Genomic DNA, 18,008 nt, shown 5'->3' on the forward strand with positions numbered 1-18,008 from the left:
AATGTTTATTTTTTCCCTTATGTATATCCTTTGACATTTTGTACGTGTGTCTGTCTATCTATCTATCTATCTAATATATCTAATATATCTATTTTCATTTTCTGAACCAGTGTCTGGGTATGTTTCTTCATAAAATTTCATTTCATGCCTCCAGTATTTCCATACTATTTATAATGTATAGATAATAACATCACCATGTATTAACATTAAATATCCTCTATTTATTCTTAATCCAGCATAGGTAGATTTAGATGGTTTAAAATCGCAAGGAGAAAAACAATTTATTTTGGAAAATTGCACATTTTTGAAAGTTTCTAAAACACTGAAAAATTTAATGTTTTATATTTGAGTAATTATTGTAATTCACTTATTAATCCATAAATCTAATGATATAACCATCAAATCTTTTTTTGTAGCCATGCTACCTTAACAAGTTTAATCTGCGGAGGAGTTCTAAAATTTGGATCCCAATTGTATTCTGGTGATAACAACTTAGTGGGTTTATTGATAAGAAAGTATTTGTTTAGGTGATGTTCATATATGCTGCTAAGTCCATTTTTGCTGTCATCACTAACGCCCTTTCTATATCCTTCAATGAAGGTTAAAATCTTCTCGGGAGTGCCACCGAAAATTGCAGCATGGTAATAGAAATCTCCCTCTCCAAAAGGGATGAAAGCTGCCGATGCAGGTCTTCTCTCGTAAGGGAAATCGTGAGCGTTTTTAAAATACCACCATGCATGAATTTGAGCTACAGATGTGCCCAGGGTTTCCACTCCAAAATCATTCTTGAAGATGTGGTTTACAGTCATACTAAAGAGAAAGTCGACTTCATGCTGGATGTGTTCTATGACGTACATATATAAGTTCTTCATGTGTATGAAATTAAAGTCTTTCCACTCCTCTTTGAATACAGCTAATAGTTTAAATGTACGAAGGGGACCTAACTCTATGCGAGGCAGCCTAGCGACGTCATCAGTCAAGATGTAAAAGATAACATTGTAGCCAATCATAAAGTGCTTATTAGCAGATTGGATGAACTTTTCCAGGTACTGAGCTGTAAACCTGTGAAACATGAACAAAAAATAGTGAAAACTTATTTTGCCAGAAATCATCAGGAGAATCCATGTCATTTACACATGCTATCTAATGAATGTGTCATTGTAGCTAAAGAACTACCGGTAGGTAAGGGTGGAGAAGTTGGACCTAGAGCTTAACTGTATTGGTGAGTGAAGGAGAGTGTAGTGAGAGCTTGGGGTTCTGAGAAGAGCCATAAAGTTTGTTCTGAAGAAAGGAAAAGAGAGCTAAACGGATGTTAATGAAAAGATGCCCAAGTAGTGTTAAGGACTCAGCACAGCTGGAGAAAATAACCACTCTAAATAATTATACAGGTCAGCCAGAAAGAATGATTAGGGCTAATTATGAGTAACTCTTTGAATGTAGAAAGTCCATGGATGCTTATCCACATTTTTCCAAAGTAAAAAAGGATTAATATTTGTAGCACCTACTTTCCAGTAGCACATACAGCCAAGCCTACGGTAATGTTCAGCCTTTTGTAATATTTTTCCAGCACCTGTCTGTTGTAAGTTCCTTCCCATATGACTGGAGCAAGCCAGTCAGTTGTTGTTATTACATCAGGACGTTTTCTGTTGAACAAACAAGAAACAAATTAAGCAGGTACCACTGTATTATGACAGCAGAAGTTGTCATCCAAGTGATAATAGCTAATGATTATAAAGTACTTACGATGTGCCAGGCATGGTGATTAAGGTCTTTACATTACTCATTTAATCCTTGCAATGTGCTATAATATAACTTCTATTATTACTCCTATTTTTCATATGAGAAAATTTAGGCACAGATTGATTGAGTAAATTGCTTAGTTTCACACAGCTGATAAATGGCAGAGTCAGGATTCAAGATCAGCCAGTTGGGCTTCAGAATCTGTGCTTTAGTCATTACACCATACTGCCTTTTGAGCCCAAGGATTTTTTTCTTTGAGCTCTGACTGCAGCTAAAGTTAAGTAACCCAGTGTCTGAACATTTCTGATTATTGCGTGAAGCAGACAGCACCATTGTCTCCTTCTGTCTTTCTTTTGTCTTCTCCTTTTGCTTTCCTCCATTCTCTTTTCCTAGAAGATCTAGAGTGCTCTTTTCACCCTTGCCCTGATGCTTTAGGCCCATCACTGCAGCCTTGAAGAAAATGAGATTAGTCCAAAAAGGGAGAATGACATTAGATTTGCTTCTAATAATATCCAAATGACAGCAGAAGTAGCAGCATTAGTAATAATAAATAGTTTGGCTGGAGGTGGGGCATTAAACTATTAAAGCAAGTTAAGACCTTCATTTTGGAAGGAATTGAATTCAAAGTGAGAAGTCATTTTGCTATTGGTGATTGCAGGTTTTAGTGAAAAATCCAGACCCAGACAAGGGTAGGATTTGACAACCCTTAATAGTATATTAATGATAATATAGTAAAAAATTCTTCAAAAGTGCCACCTCTTACTTTTTTTAGATATTTCATTAACTTATACATTTATATTTTTTTTAAAGATTGGCGCCTGAGCTAACAACTGTTGCCAATGTTTTTTTCCCTGCCTTTTCTCCCCAATTTCCCCCTGTACATAGTTGTATATTTAAGTTGTGGTTCCTTCTAGTTGTAGCATGTGGGATGCTGCCTCAGCACGGCCTAATGAGTGGTGCTGTGTACATGCCCTGAACCGGCGAAACCCTGGGCCGCCAAAGCGGAGCGCGCAAACTTAACCACTGGTCAATGGGGCTGGCCCCTATACATTTATTTTTAAACTTTCCTTATACTTAGAATTTATAGTCTTACACTTGTATTTGACTCACAAGTCTCAAAATCTACCTTAAAACTGGCTAGATATATCCTTGTCTCAGCCATGATGCTTAGAAATTAGGCAAACTACAGATAGAAATCAATATCTATTTGAGAAGATGAAAGGGTTTTAAGATTATCCCTCCTTCCTCATTAGATCAGATTAAAGATATGCTGCCAGAATGAAAGAAAAAGTCTCTGAAAGCAGAAGGCAATTAAAAACGTGTGTTTAGAAATTGTTTGATAAAAGGGAAGAGGAAGAAGTAGAAGACACTTACAGTCATTAGATTTATATGATAGGTATGAAACTCTTCACCTGGCAGGAAAATGCTGGGCAGAGGACATCCTCTGCAAAGGAGGCTCTCAGTAATCAGTTGGACAAGATAATCTACCCTCTGGGTGTCAGCCAAATGCCTTGCCTAGCCTCCCTTGTGGCTGGCTTAGTGTCTATGTACAAAGTGGCCCTCACTACTTGGAGTCCAATGGAGATTATGCAGGAGCTCAATGACATGGACATCCTTTACTAAGGTTGAACTACAACCAATACTGAGTGCCCAACAGCTGGGGCAAACTCTGAACCACAATATGACACCATTTCCCAGAGGGGCAAACCAACGAACTGATGGCTGTTTGATTATATTAGACTCCATAAGGAAAGGGGTGGCAACTTTCTCATAGGGGAATGTTTCATCTTCTAGGTAGGGATTTGCTTTCTTTGCCTACAAATCTGCCAGCTTTGTTGACTTGCAGAATATCTTATGTGCCTCACTGTGCAGAGGCAGCTGGCCTGGTAGAAAGTGGAGTGGCCAGAGAAAATTTCAATTTCACTGTTAACTCAGAGATAATTCCTTGAAAGGTTGAGGTTGCTTCTACCACTACTATTATATCCTTACGAAAGTGCTGTCATTTCTATTAGACAAAAGTTTCATGTATTTATTTATTCTACAAATATTGAGCCTCTACTACATCTAGGCTTTTTCTAGGCACCTTCTAGTGAGAAAGGCAGATAATAAATGAATAGACAAGCAAATATATAGTATGTCAGATGTTGATGAGTGCAATGGAGAAAAAATAAAACAGGGTAAGGGAGAAAGGGAATAGGGGGTGCCGTTTTATATGGAATGGTAGGAGAAGGCTTCACTGATAAAATAACACTTGAAAGGAGTCTTGAAGGAAGCAAGAGAATGAGCCATTTTGCTATTTGGAAGATGAATGGTCCATGTATAAAGACTAGAAGGTGCAAAGGCCTTGAGGTGAGAGCATGATTGGTGTATCAGAGGAACATCAAGGAGGCCAGTGTGATTGGAGGGAATGAGGGAGACAGTTGAAGATGAGGGTGGAGATAGATGTTGGGCAGCCATTTTATCTGTAGTTTTTCTTTTCATGTTTTAAACTCTTTGAACTCTTTGGAAAGGCATCTTACAAGAACATTGGTTCTTAATGTTCATAGTAGCAAAAACCTAGAAACAGTTCAAGTGCCATTAATAAGGCAGTACATGAAAAAACTGTGGTATATGTCCACAGTCAATTATTTTGCAACCATCAAAATGAATGACAACGTTATTCAATTTTTGGATGAATCTTAGCAATTTAATAATAATGGAAAAAATAAGTCCCTGAAGATTACATATAGCAATGTATCCTCTTTATAAAGTTATAAACAACTAAAATTAAAAAATAGACTTTTTCCCAAATACATATGGAGGATATAAATATATATTTTAAAAAAAGAAAGCAAGGGGATGAAGAACCAGGATTCATGATAGTGGTTGTCTCAGGGAGTGGGGAGAGAAGGCAGAGTTGGGTAATGGAAAGGACACAAAGCTAGACGTTGAAGTTATTGAAGGTTGTAATTTTTGTTTGATTAAAAATAAGCAAGCAAGGTGGTGATGTCAGCATCATGATGGAGTGAACTTGTCCAGGACTCTCTCTCCTCCAACCTACAACAAAAAGGGGCAACCATACTCCAACAGAAGACATCCTAACAACACAAAAACTTCAGAGAGACACACAGCCACATGACTCCACAGAGGGTGGAGAGGCTGAAGCCACCCTCAGAGGAGCTGGAACAGGGTAAGAGAGAACTTTGCTCTGTCCCCTAAAGACTGCAATCTCGTGTGGGAGGATCCATGAAGGAAGGAATGGGGGAGGGGTCGCTCATTCATGGAATCACCAAGGACTCCCTAGGGTCCTTTCAGCCTAGAGAGAAGACCTCTAATGGGGCAAAAGCTTTTGCAGGGGGTTATGTCATCAAGCCAACATCCCAGGAGACCAATGAGAGCTGATTGAGAAAGCCCAGAGAGCATGCACAAGAAAGCACCCCTCCCCCAACCCACCTGCACCGCACTACTCCACTGCCTGGGTTATCGGCAGAAAGTGGAGGGCTCAGAATGTGTGGCTCTTGACCCCCACCCAGTGGCAATAGGCGAAAACTGCAACTGAGCAATAGAATGAGTAAGACCTGACCTTTCAACATCAGACACTACATCAAATCTCCAGACCAGAAGGAAAATGACAAGCACCCATAACTCAGTCCTGAGGACACAGAAATATGTAATCTAAATGACAAAGAATTCAAAATAGCTATCGTCAAAAAACTCAACGAGGTAAAAGAGTATGTAGAGAAATAATGAGTTCAGGAGCTACTTCACAAAAGAGATTGAAACTATAAAGAAGATTCAATCAGAAATATTAGAGATGAAAGACACAATGGAAGAAATAAAACAAAATATGGATTCCCTGAATACTTGAGTGGACATCATAGAGGAACGTATCAGCATAACCAAAGATACACATGTTGAAATGCTCCAGATAGAGGAGGAGAGCGAACTAAGACTAAAAAGAAATGAAGAAAGTCTCTGAGAAATATCTGACTCAATGAGGAAATGCAACATGAGAATTATAGGTATTCAAGAAAGAGAAGAGAAGGAGAATGGAGCAGAAAGCTTGTTCAAAGAAATAACAGCAGAGAACTTCCCAAACTTAGGGAAAGAGAGGGAAACCTGTGTGAAAGAGGCTTTCAGATCTCCTAGATGTGTCAATGTAAAAAGACCTACTGCAAAGCATATAGTAGTAAAACTGGTAAAAATGAATGAAAAAGAAAGAATACTAAGAGCAGCAAGAAAGAAGAAAATAACCTACAAAGGAACCCCTATCAGACTTCAGCAGATTTCTCTGCAGAAACCTTACAAGCTAGGAGAGAATAGAATGACATACTCAAATCTTTAAAAGACAAATATCTTCAGCCAAGAATAGTCTATCCAGCAAAAATATCCTTCAGATATGAGGGAGAAATTAAAACTTTCCCAGACAAACAAAAGCTAAGGGACTTCGTAGCCACGAGACCCTCCCTACAAGAAATACTCAAGAAGGCCCTCATACCTGAAAAAAAAAAGGGGGGGGGGGAAGGGGACAATAAACACAGAGTAAGGAGATAAATTGGTAGACAGAACCAGAACAAGATAGCAAATATTTAACTATAGCATTAAGCTAGAGAGAAGGAAAACACCAAAAACAAAGATAATCCTGTCATTTTAACCACAAGCTTACAACACAAGATGGAATAAGATAGAAGAAAAACAACTTAGGAGGGGAAGAGGAAAGGGACTGATCAGATTAGACTAAGGAAATAAGAGGCCATCAGAAAATGGACTATCTTATACATGAGATTCTGAATACAAACCTCAGGGTAACCACTAGTCAAAAAAGCAGAACAGAGACACAAAGAACAAATAAGGAGAAAACAAAGAAACACATCATAAAAAAAACCACATAACTCAATGGTTAGACCAAAACACACAGGACGAAAAGCAAAAGAAAAGCAGGAAAACTGGAAAACAAGTGATAGAATGATAGCATTAAGCATTGATAACACATCAATAATCACCCTAAATGTAAGTGGATTGAATCCTCCAACAAAAAGACACAGAGTGGCGAGATGGATTAAAGAACAAGATCCAACAATATGCTGCCTCCAGGAAACACATCTCAGCTCCAATGACGAACACAGGCTCAGAGTGAAGGTGTGGAAGACAATACTCCAAGCTAATGGCAAACAAAAGAAAGCAGGTGTCACAATACTTATATCAGAAAAAGTACACTTCAAGATAAGACAGGTAAAGAGAGACAAAGAGGGGCAATATATGATGATCAAAGGGACACTCCATCAAGAAGAAATAATGCTTATAAGTATCTATGTACCCAACACAGGAGCACCAAAGTTCATAAAGTAACTATTAACAAACCTAAAAGAAGATATTAATAATAACACAATAATAGTAGGGGACCTCAAAACTCCACTCACATCAATGGATAGATGATCCAGACAGAAAATCAACAAGGAAACAGTGGAATTAAATGAAAAGTTAAACCAGTTGGACTTAATAGACATATATAGAACACTCCATCCAAAAACAGCAGAATACACATTCTTCCCAAGGGTGCATGGATCATTTGCAAGGATAGACCATATGTTGGGAAATAGGGTGAACCTCAATAAATTTAAGAAAATTGAAATAATAACAAGCATCTTTCTGATCATAATGCTATAAAACTAGACATTAATTACAAGAAAAAAGCTGAGAAAGGGACAAAGAAGTGGAGACTAAACAACATGCTATCGAACAAGCAATGGATCATTGATGAAATTAAAGGAGAAATCAAAAAATATCTGGAGACAAATGAAAATGATAACCTACCACACCAACTCATATGGGATGAAGCAAAAGCCATATTTAGAGGGAAATTCATCACAATACAGGCTCACCTTAACAAACAAGAAAATTCCCAAATAAGCAATCTCAAATTACACCTAAGTGAATTAGAAAAAGAAGAACAAAAAAAAAAGCCCAAAGTCAGCAGAAGGAGAGAAATAATAAAAAATCAGAGCATAAATAAATGCTATTGAAACAAAAAAAGGCAGTAGAAAGGATCAATGAAACAGAGCTGGTTCTTAGAGATGATAAATAAAATTGACAAACCCCTAGCCAGACTTACAAAGAAAAAAAGAGAGAAAGCTCAGATAAGCAAAATCAGAAATGAGCGAGGAGAAATAACAACAGACTCTGCAGAAATACAACAGATTATAAGAGAATACTACAAAAAACTATATTTCAACAAAATGGATAATCTACAGCAAATGGATAAATTCTTAGACTCTTACAACCTCCCAAAGCTGAATCAAGAAGAAACAGACAATGTGAATAGACAAATCACAAGGAAAGAGATTGAAACAGTAATCAAAAGCATCCCAAAGAATAAAACCCCAGGACAAAATGGCTTCCCTGGGGGAAATCTACAAAACTTTCAGAGAGGATTTAATACCTATCCTTCTCAAGCTATTCCAAAAAACTAGGGAAGATGGAACACTTCCTAACACATTCTATGAGGTCAACATCACTCTGATACCAAAGCCTGATAAGGACAGCACAAAAAAGGAAAACTATGGGCCAATATCATTGATGAACATAGACGCAAAAATCCTCAACAAAATTTTGGCAACCCGAATTCAGCAATACATCAAAAGGATCATATATCATGATCAAGTGGGATTTATACCAGGGTGACAAGGGTGGTTCCACATCCACAAATCAATCAATGTGATACACCATATCAACAAATTGAGGAATAAAACCCACATGATCATCTCAATAGATGCAGAGAAAGCATTTGACAAGATCCAACAGCCATTTATGATAAAAACTCTTAACAAAATGGGGATAGAAGGAAATTACCTCAATATAATAAAGGCCATATATGACAAACCCACAGCCAACATCATCCTCAATGAGGAAAAATTGAACACCATCCCCTGAGAACAGGAAAGAGACAAGGATGCTCACTATCACCACTCTTATTCAACATAGTAGTAGAGGTTTTGGCCAGAGCAATTAGGCAAGAGAAAGGAATAAAAGGAATCCAAATAGGGAGTGAAGAAGTGAAACTCTCACTGTTTGCAGATGATATGATATTATATATAGAAAACCCCAAAGAATCCATTGGAAAACTAATAGAAATTATTAACAATTACAGTAAAGTTGAAGGGTACAAAATCAACTTACAAAAACCAGTTGCTTTTCTATACTCCAATAATGAACTTACAGAAAGAGAACTCAAGAACATAATTCCATTTACAATCGCAACTAAAAAAATAAAGTACCTAGGAATAAATTTAAGCAAGGAGGTGAAGGATTTATACAATGAAAACTATAAGACATTACTGAAAGGAATTGATAATGACATAAAAAGATGGAAAGAGATTCCATGCACATGGATTGGAAGAATAAACATAGTTAAAATGTCCATACTACCCAAAGCAATCTATAGATTCAATGCAATCTCAATCAGAATCTCAATGACATTCTTCATGGAAATAGAGAAAAGAATCCTGAAATTCATATGGGGCAAAGACCCCGAATTGCTAAGGCAATCCTGAGAAAAAAGAACAAAGCTGGAAGCATCACAATCCCTGACTTCAAAATGTACTACAAAGCCATAGTGATCAAAATGGCATGGTACTGGTACAAAAACAGGCACACAGATCAATGGGACAGAACTGAAAGCCCAGAAATAAAATTGCATGTCTACAGACAGCTAATCTTTGACAAAGGTGCCAAGAAAATACAATGGAGAAAAGATAGTCTCTTCAGTAAATGATATTGGGAAAACTGGACAGCCACATGCAAAAGAATGAAAGTAGACCATTATCTCATGCCATACACAAAAATAAACTCAAAATGGATCAGAGATCTGAAGATAAGTCCTGAAGCTATAAAACTCCTGTAAGATAATATCGGTAGTACACTATTTGACATCGAACTAAAAAGGATCTTTTCGAGTACCATGTCTTCTCAGACAAGGGAAACAAAAGAAAAAATAGACAAGTGAGACTTCATCAGACTAAAGAGCTTCTGCAAGGCAAAAGGAACCAGAATCAAAACAGAGACAACCCACCAATTGGGAGAAAATATTTGCAAATCATATATCTGACAAGGGGTTAATCTCCATAATATATAAGAAATTCACACAACTCAACAATAAACAAACAACCCAATCAAAAAATGGGCAAAGGGTATGAACAGACATTTTTCCAAAGAAGACATACAGATGGCCAATAAACACATGAAAATATGTTCAGCATCATTAATCATCAGGGAAATGCAGATCAAAACTACACGAAGATACCACTTTATGCCTGTTAAAACGGCTATAATCACTAAGACTAAAAATAACAAATGTTGGAGAGGGTGTAGAGAAAAGTGAACCCTCATACACTGCTGGTGGGAATACAAACTGGTGCAGCCACTATGGATAACAATATGGAGATTCCTCAAAAAACTAAAAATAGAACTACCATACAACCCCGCTATCCCACTACTGGGTATCTACCCAAACAATTTGAAATCAACAATCCAAAGTAACATATGTACCCCTATGTTCATAGCAGCACTATTCACAATAGCCAAGACATGGAAACAATCCAAGTGGCCATCGACTGATGATTGGATAAAGAAGATGTGGTGTGTATATATATGTATACACACACACACACACACACAACGGAATACTACTCACCCAGAAAAAAAGACAAATTCATCTCATTTGCAATAACATGGAAGGACCTGGAGGGAATTATGCTAGGTGAAATAAGCCAGACTGAGAAAGACAAACACCAGAGGATTTCACTCATATGTGGAACATAACATACACACAGACAAAGAAAATAGTTCAGTGGTTACCAGGGGCCCAGGAGCGGGGGGTGGGCACAGGGGATGAAGGGGAGCACTTTCATCCTGACAGACAAGAAACAACGTACAACTGAAATTTCACATTGATGCAAACTATCATGAACACAATTAAAAAAATATATATGTAAATAAATAAACATAAGCCAGCAAGAAAGCATACAAATAAGTAATATAAGTGGATTTGCATGAAATAAGATGAGAGTTAGTCATGAAGCAAAGATCATTATTAATCTAATTCTATCCACCTGAAGTCCATTTAAAAAATATAAATATGAAAAAGTTATTCACAGAAGATGAAATACAAATAAATAAACATATTAAAGATGCTCAAATTCAATAATCACAGAAATGCAGATTTAATTGAGATAGTTTAAGTAACAGTTTTGCCAATAAGAAAATATTTGATAATACTAGAATGAAATATAAATATACAAAACAAATAAAATGTTATTAAAATTTATCCACTGTAGATTAGAAAATTAATAGTATAATTATTAAACGGCACTTTAGCAAGCTGAGTCAAAATTTAAAATGTCTGCGTCCTCTTAAACTGATGATGCCATGACAGGAATTTATCTTATGGATAAATTCACACAACGGTGTAGAAATATATATGTACAAGGATATTCATTGAAACATTATTTACAATAGCCTCCAAATTGCAAACAATCAAAACCAATAGGGAATTGGCTAAATAAATTATAGTATACAGCCATAAAATAGAATACTAGGTAGTCATTATAAAGAATGAGATTCTCCCCCAAGTGTTAATGCTAAAATCAAGAGTAGTCATTAATGGCATTTTTGGGCTGCTACTGAAGAGATGTTTTCTCTCCCCTAATAAAATCAGGACTGTTAAACCAGATAACAGCTTTTCATTATGACCCTTAAATACCTAATTCTTGTTAAATAGACCCTAGGTTTATATATAAAAGCCTTAAAAGTAAAAACTCCAAGACCTGGAAACCTCTCAGGTTTCAATAGCTACAATTTGATGATGGAAAATAATTTTGCCTATTCAAATGGAGTTATATTATTATTATTTTATGAGCAGAATTTTTTGTTCTTACTTAGGATTAAACCAGTCTGAGAGCTGAGGTTCTTCTGCTTCATGATCCCTAGGTACAAGGAGAAAATCAAGTTAAGAGTAATCCATTTATTCAACAAATATATATTGTACCCTATAATATGACAGGCACTGTTTGGTGCTGGTTCTGTAACTATGAACATTTAGGTCAGCTCCTGCCCTCAGGAAGCTGACAGACTAGCAGGAAAGACAATATTAAATAGACAATATTAAATAGACAATTACAGTACAGATTGAGCAGTGCTAATAGAGAAAAACAGATTTCCATGGGAGCATATAAATGGAGCATCCAACCAGAATTTGGGGTTTAGGGAAACCATTTGGAGAGGAACTATATAAACTGGGTCTAGAAGGATAAGGGCTAGTTCAGGAAAGAGGTGTAGAGGGTGAAGAGGTTGTGACCAAAGGCAGGAAGGCAAGGAACAGTATGATTCTTGAAGGGGGAATAAATTTTAAAAATTATAGCGCGAAAAATAATGTCTATTCAGTCAAAAACGCAGATTTAATTAATTCATTTATCAAACATTAGTAGCTTACTATGTGATAGATACCCTGTTACGTGTTGAAATAAAGGGGCTGAAGAAATGGTCCAGATGTTTGTCTTTGGTTTTCATTTAAAGATAGGACCCACCTAAGGTTTTGTTCGACTTTTAAGTTAATTGTTTAATTAACAAGGTTATGAGGGAACTTCTCTTTCATAAACCAGGAATGTTTTGTAAAAGAAGATAATTTTAGTGACTTGTACTTCCAGAAAGATGGAGTAGTACTAATTTTCCCTATTACTACTACAAGGTATAGCTGAAAACCCTGAACATTAAATATAAAGCAAGAAAAAGAAAACTCTGAAAGGTGGAAAGAAGTCTGATCAGGTAAACACCTTGACTCATGGATCAACATAGCAGTGAGTTCTCTGGGTTTTCTGCCACATACATCCCAGATTGAGTGCTGGAGAGGCCAGCAACCCAGGAATGTCAATGGGTACAGACACAAAAAGAGCCCCAAGAGAAGCCTGCTTTTTATAGCTAAAGGACCAGGAAAAGGGCCACCTAGCAAGACAGAAACTTTTAGATACAACTCACTGTACTCCAGCCCAATATCACAGAAAAACAGTGACCCCATGTCCATCCCTCTGGCAAAGGTTGAAGGGAGAGCCTAGACTTTTACCCTCGCCAGACTATAATGAGGCTCCTCTCCCCTCCTCACTGATGTGGAGTTAGAGGAGGTTAGTGGGGGGTAGAACTTTCACCACTGTTCAGCAATTGTGGCCATCCCCCTGAGGTCAGTGTCGATGGAGGGCACATGGGGAGCCTGAACTACCATCCCTACTCATTAGTAACAAGGAGCCCCTCCCCACGAGTTTCAATGGAGGCAGAGTCAAGAACCTGAAATTTCACCACTCAACTGAGAGTAACGAGGACATGCCACTTCATTTCTTAGCTGGAGCAGTGTCAGAGGATGCCTGGGAGAATACAAGATAAGTTCTAGAGTCTCATATTACCCAAAATGTCCAGGTTTCAATAAAAAACCACTTGGCATTCCAAGAATCAGGAAGATCTCAACTTGAAAGAGGAAGAACAATCTACGGATGTCCTGATAACACAAATATTAGAATTACCGGACAAGAGTTTTAAAGCAGCCATTGTAAAAATGCTGCAATGAGCAATTACAAACACTTGAAACATGAAAAAATAGAAAGTCACAGTAAAGATATAGAAAGTTTAATCAAAGTAGTAGAAGATATAAAGAAGAACTAAATAGAAATTTTACAACTTAAAAATACAATAACTGAGATAAAAACTCAATGGACAGGCTTAACAGCAGAGTGGAGAGGATGGAGAAAGAATCAGTGAACTTGAAGATAGAGTAATAGAAATCACTCAATCTGAACAACAGAGAGAAAAAAACTGAAAAAAAAATATGAACAGAGCCTCAAGGATATGTGAGACTATAACAAAAGATCTAATATTCATGTAATTGGAGTCCTAGAAGGAAAGAAAGAGGATAGGACTGAAAAAGTATTTAAAAAAATAGATGAGTACTCTCTCAAAATTTGGCAAAAGACATAAACATACCAATTCAAGAAGCTGAGTGAACCCTAAAAAAAGATAAACCTAAATAAATCCATGCTAAGTTATAGGATAGTCAAATTTCTGAAAGCTAAAGATGAAAATAATCTTGAAAGCAATCAGAGAGAAATGATTCACCTATAGAGGAAAAACAATTTGAATGAAAGTGAATTTCTTATTGGAAACTATTTACCCAAAAAGGAAGTGGAACAATATTTTTCGGGTGATGTAAGAAAAGAACTGTTGACCAAAATGTTCTTCAGCAGGTGAATGGTTAAATAAACTTTAGTACATCCCTTCATGGAGTACTACAAAGCGATAGAAAGGAATGACCTATTGATGTACACAACAACCTGGCTGGATCTCAAGAGCATTACACTGAGTGAAAAGAGCTCATCTCAATAGATCATAGACTGTATGATTCCATTTATAAAACATTCTCAAAGTGACAAAATTATAGAGCTAAAAGTAGATTAGTGGTACTAGGAGTTAGATAGGGTCAGGGAGCGGACGTTGGGTGTGAGTAGAAATGGTAGCTCAGAGGAGATGTGGTGATGGAATAGTTTTGTATCTTGATTCCTGTGGTGGTTAGATGAATCTACACATCTGATAAAGTGTCATATAATTAAACACATGCATTGTCCCAACATCAATTTCTTGTTTTGCTATTGCATGAGAATTATGTAAGATGTGACATTGGGGAAAGTTGGGTGAAAGTTACCATGTGACCTCTCTGTACTATCTTTGCAACTTCCTGTGAATCTACAATTATTTCAAAATCAAATGTTAAAAAAAACTTTAAAGGTGCATTCCTTTTTGACATTTCAGAGGTGTTTTTAGCCAAAGATATTTCATTGTAGGATTGCCCAGGACTTGTGCTCTTTCAAAATCAAAATTGTCCATGCTTAACTTCATTAAAAATATATAGTGACAAACGGAGAAGTTAAAAAAAGTCCATTTTTTGGAGGATTGGTTTCACTAATTTCTCAAATCCTACACAATAAGTCAATGCTAGAAAAAATGGTTAACCAAAGAGGCATATGAATCTAAAGAAAAACCTCAACCTAGACAGCAATACTTAAACTAGAGGAAATATCAAAAACTTGTTCTGATGTAAGCAGTTGAGGGTGTCAAATGAGCAAAATTTGGAGATGTACACATACACACGCCCATGCAAACTCATATACATGTATATATGCATGTACATAGAATATTTCTGAACTGATATCCAAGAAATTAGTCAGTCGTTGCCCCTGGAGAATTCAGTCTAGTTTTCTGTTCTTTCTGACTGCATCACCATTAAAACCCGCTTGACTCTAGCCAGTTTGCCCTCAATACAGTTTGTAGGATATTTGTAGAACAAAGAATCTTACCAGCAGAAGTTCATCTTCTGTAGGTGCTTCTTTATTCTTTAGATAAATGAAAAAGTCATTTTAGTGTTAAATTTGAATAAATGCCTATTGCAATTAGAATAGCAAATTTCTAGAATTCAGATCAATTCATTCACTCACTTGTTAGCCAAATAATTACTAACCACCTACCATAGGCCAGGCATAATGCTACAGTTCTGGAATACATGGCATCCAGTTCTGACGTGGCATTCCAGTTCTGGAACCCAGGCCTGCAATAAGCTTGTGGTCTATTATTTACTTTTTGACCAAGCCCATTATTATCTTCAAAGAGATGATGTTAATACTATTACAAGTGACCATGAATCCTTTCTATTAAGGTACAGCATCCCCAGAGGGTAAATAACACGTAAAACATAATACCAAAGCAATAAGGTTAACTTTAAAAGACATTCATTCCCACAATATAGCTGATTTTCAAATAGCATTCAGAAACATTGCATTGCTTATGGAAAAAGACCAAAAGGAGGAAGGCATGGAGGAGGTAAGAATTTGAATTTTTCCATGTGAGACAATTTTAACAGGTTAACAAGTTTGTTTCCCAGTACAGCTATGTTTCTACAGCAGGTGGCTTGGATCTTGTTCCTATTAAATGGAACTTACATGTAGTTTTAAATGTATCCAAAATAGCCCCCAATACTCTCTATCATCTTATCTTGCCTTATTTCTTTCTTCGTAGCATTATTATATAAAAATACAATGCTCCTGACATTATATTATACATTTCTTTGCTTCTTGCACATCTTCTCCACCTAGAATGTAAAGCTTCATAAGAGCAGTCTCTTTGTTTAGGTTATTACTGTTTTCCTAGCACCTAGAACAGGGCCTGGCACCAAGAAAGTCCTCAATAAATATTTTAGAATGTTGAAAGAATATATTTATGATTTAATTTGTTCCCCAAAGAGGAGGTAATTTCTGATTAATTTAGGGAGTGTTTATTAATATTTTTTGGACAAAATTCAGCATTTTAGATCAATTCTGCCAATCATTAAAGATAATGATTCATCAATCTGTTATATTTACCGGAAATGATGCTTAATCAATGTCAGCGATAAAGCAAATGAAATCAATAACAGCATTTTCCATTTAGAATTCATTCTCTGCTAGAAAAAAAGAGGAGAAAAAGAGTTTTTTGGGAAGTAAAAACAACTCCCTTGCCACTTTCTAATAATGAATTTATTTATGAGAATTTGGCCACCAGTCCAAGTGTCTGATTCTAGAATGCTCAGCCTCAGGAAGAAGGCAGACTTGAGTCAGGGAAATCACCTATTCTGTTTGAAGTGCCTGCAGAAATCTCCCTTCGGGTGCCTACTGATCCTTTTAAAATTAGGTGCAGTGTCTTGACATTTCTTTTGTATTCCATTATCAAACTCTGCCCTGACTGCATAAAGGAAATTCCATAAAACTCTAGCTCCATTTCACTCATGGTTCTGTCAAAATAAAATGAGGTACTTACGATGACGTGTTTACATATTGGACATACTCTGTCCCAAAGTTGATTTTTATATATTTTTTTCCTCACACAGATAGACTAATAATTTATTACAAAACTATAGGCCTAATAACCCAAAAATATAGACATTCTCTAAAAGGTATAACCTTCTAAACTGTGATTAAAATTCTAAATTGAAGGCATTAAGCTCTAAAATGTAATATTTGGCTCCAGCCAATGCACTGAGCTTGTGTTGATGGTGTTAGATAGGATTTCTGTTTACAACCATAAACTGGTTTTCAGTAGGCATCATTCGAGAACAGGTCTTGCTTTTGGGTTACGTCTTGAAGTAAAATGGAGATCTCTGATATTTACTTTTTTGAACACTTATTTAGTGAGCAAGATGTTTTAGATCTGTACCTTACAATACGGAGGCCGCTAATGACAAGTGACTAGTGAGTACTTGAAATGTTGCTAGTCCAAACAGTGAAGTTTGAAGACTCAGTATGAAAAAATAATGTAAGATATTTCATTAATAATTGTTTATATTGACTACATGCTGAAGTGAAATTTTCGATATAGTGGGTTCATAGAAATACATTATTAAAATGACTTTCAGCTGTTTCTTTTCACCTTTTTGCAATGTGGCTCCTAGAATATTTAAAGTTACAAATGTGGCTTGCATTTTATTTCTATTGGACACTTATTCTATACATGATACCAGACTGGGAAGTCTTCAACTGGACAATTTTAGTGTTCCAGCAATGTGAAATGACCATCTTTAAAATTCAAGAACATTACAAATACATTTCTGAGGTATGACTCCATCTAGCCAGATTATTTTCTGACAATTTGTCCTCAATGACATAACTCTCAAAGGCCAATTATATGTTGATGTGTTACCTGTTTTGTACAATACACTTTTAAGGCCAAGGTTAGAAGATGGTCCCTACCTACCATTTTGCCAGACCATTCAAACTGTCATGCCGTCCTAAGAGCCTTCACTTTAGTTTCAGTGATGTGAAGAGAAGAAGTCCTAGGATGTTTTCCAAGCATCATATTTTTGGGACTTTGTAAAAAAAAAAAAAAAAATGTCAGATATTGTACAATACTCTCCTGGTATTTGAATCGTCTGCTAATGGTGATGTCACCAGACTCTTTTGATGATGAAAGCATTAGAAAGTCATAATGATATTGTCATAATGATACATCTGGTAGCAAGTTCTTCTCATTGCTGCCAGATAGTAGAACTTCATTTGAAAAATTAATGGATTTAAAGAATGTTTTGCTCTTAGTTTTCTTTGTTGAGCTTCCATGTTTTTCTTGATGACTGATTTTGACTTACAGAAATACATTTTGAATGGTGTGCTGTGTGTATATGAATGATGGAAAAGGTGCAACATCTTTTTCTTCATCCTTTATATTTCTCTTTC

At 36.3% G+C, this 18,008-nt stretch overlaps 1 protein-coding gene across 3 annotated transcripts; it reads right to left on the reverse strand.

The window, feature by feature from the left end:
- Positions 1–255: 255 nt before the first annotated feature.
- Positions 256–17,945, reverse strand: LOC103555488 (N-acetyllactosaminide alpha-1,3-galactosyltransferase-like 1). 3 transcript variants are annotated; one of them, XM_008527072.2, is made up of 6 exons: positions 17,533–17,737; positions 16,167–16,246; positions 15,108–15,143; positions 11,652–11,699; positions 1,506–1,643; positions 256–1,062 (listed from the first exon to the last, which is right to left on the reverse strand). In XM_008527072.2, exons 1-6 carry the CDS (start codon positions 17,533–17,535, stop codon positions 399–401), a joined length of 969 nt encoding a protein of 322 aa, XP_008525294.1. In that variant the 5' UTR covers positions 17,536–17,737; the 3' UTR covers positions 256–398. The 3 variants fall into 3 exon arrangements, with proteins under 3 accessions (XP_008525294.1, XP_070453156.1, XP_008525301.1); XM_070597055.1 differs by having other exon boundaries at positions 16,167–16,243; positions 17,533–17,715; XM_008527079.2 differs by lacking the exon at positions 16,167–16,246 and having other exon boundaries at positions 17,533–17,945.
- Positions 17,946–18,008: the final 63 nt, after the last annotated feature.

Source organism: Equus przewalskii, chromosome 26 (assembly GCF_037783145.1).
Source record: "Equus przewalskii isolate Varuska chromosome 26, EquPr2, whole genome shotgun sequence".
NCBI lineage: Eukaryota > Metazoa > Chordata > Mammalia > Perissodactyla > Equidae > Equus > Equus przewalskii.

Coding starts and splice junctions, on each gene's coding strand:
- LOC103555488 (XM_008527072.2), bottom strand. Junction 11,700..15,107: donor CAGAAGATGAACTTCTGCTG/GTAAGATTCTTT, acceptor CCTTGTACCTAG/GGATCATGAAGCAGAAGAAC. Junction 1,063..1,505: donor GCTGTATGTGCTACTGGAAA/GTAGGTGCTACA, acceptor CATGTTTCACAG/GTTTACAGCTCAGTACCTGG.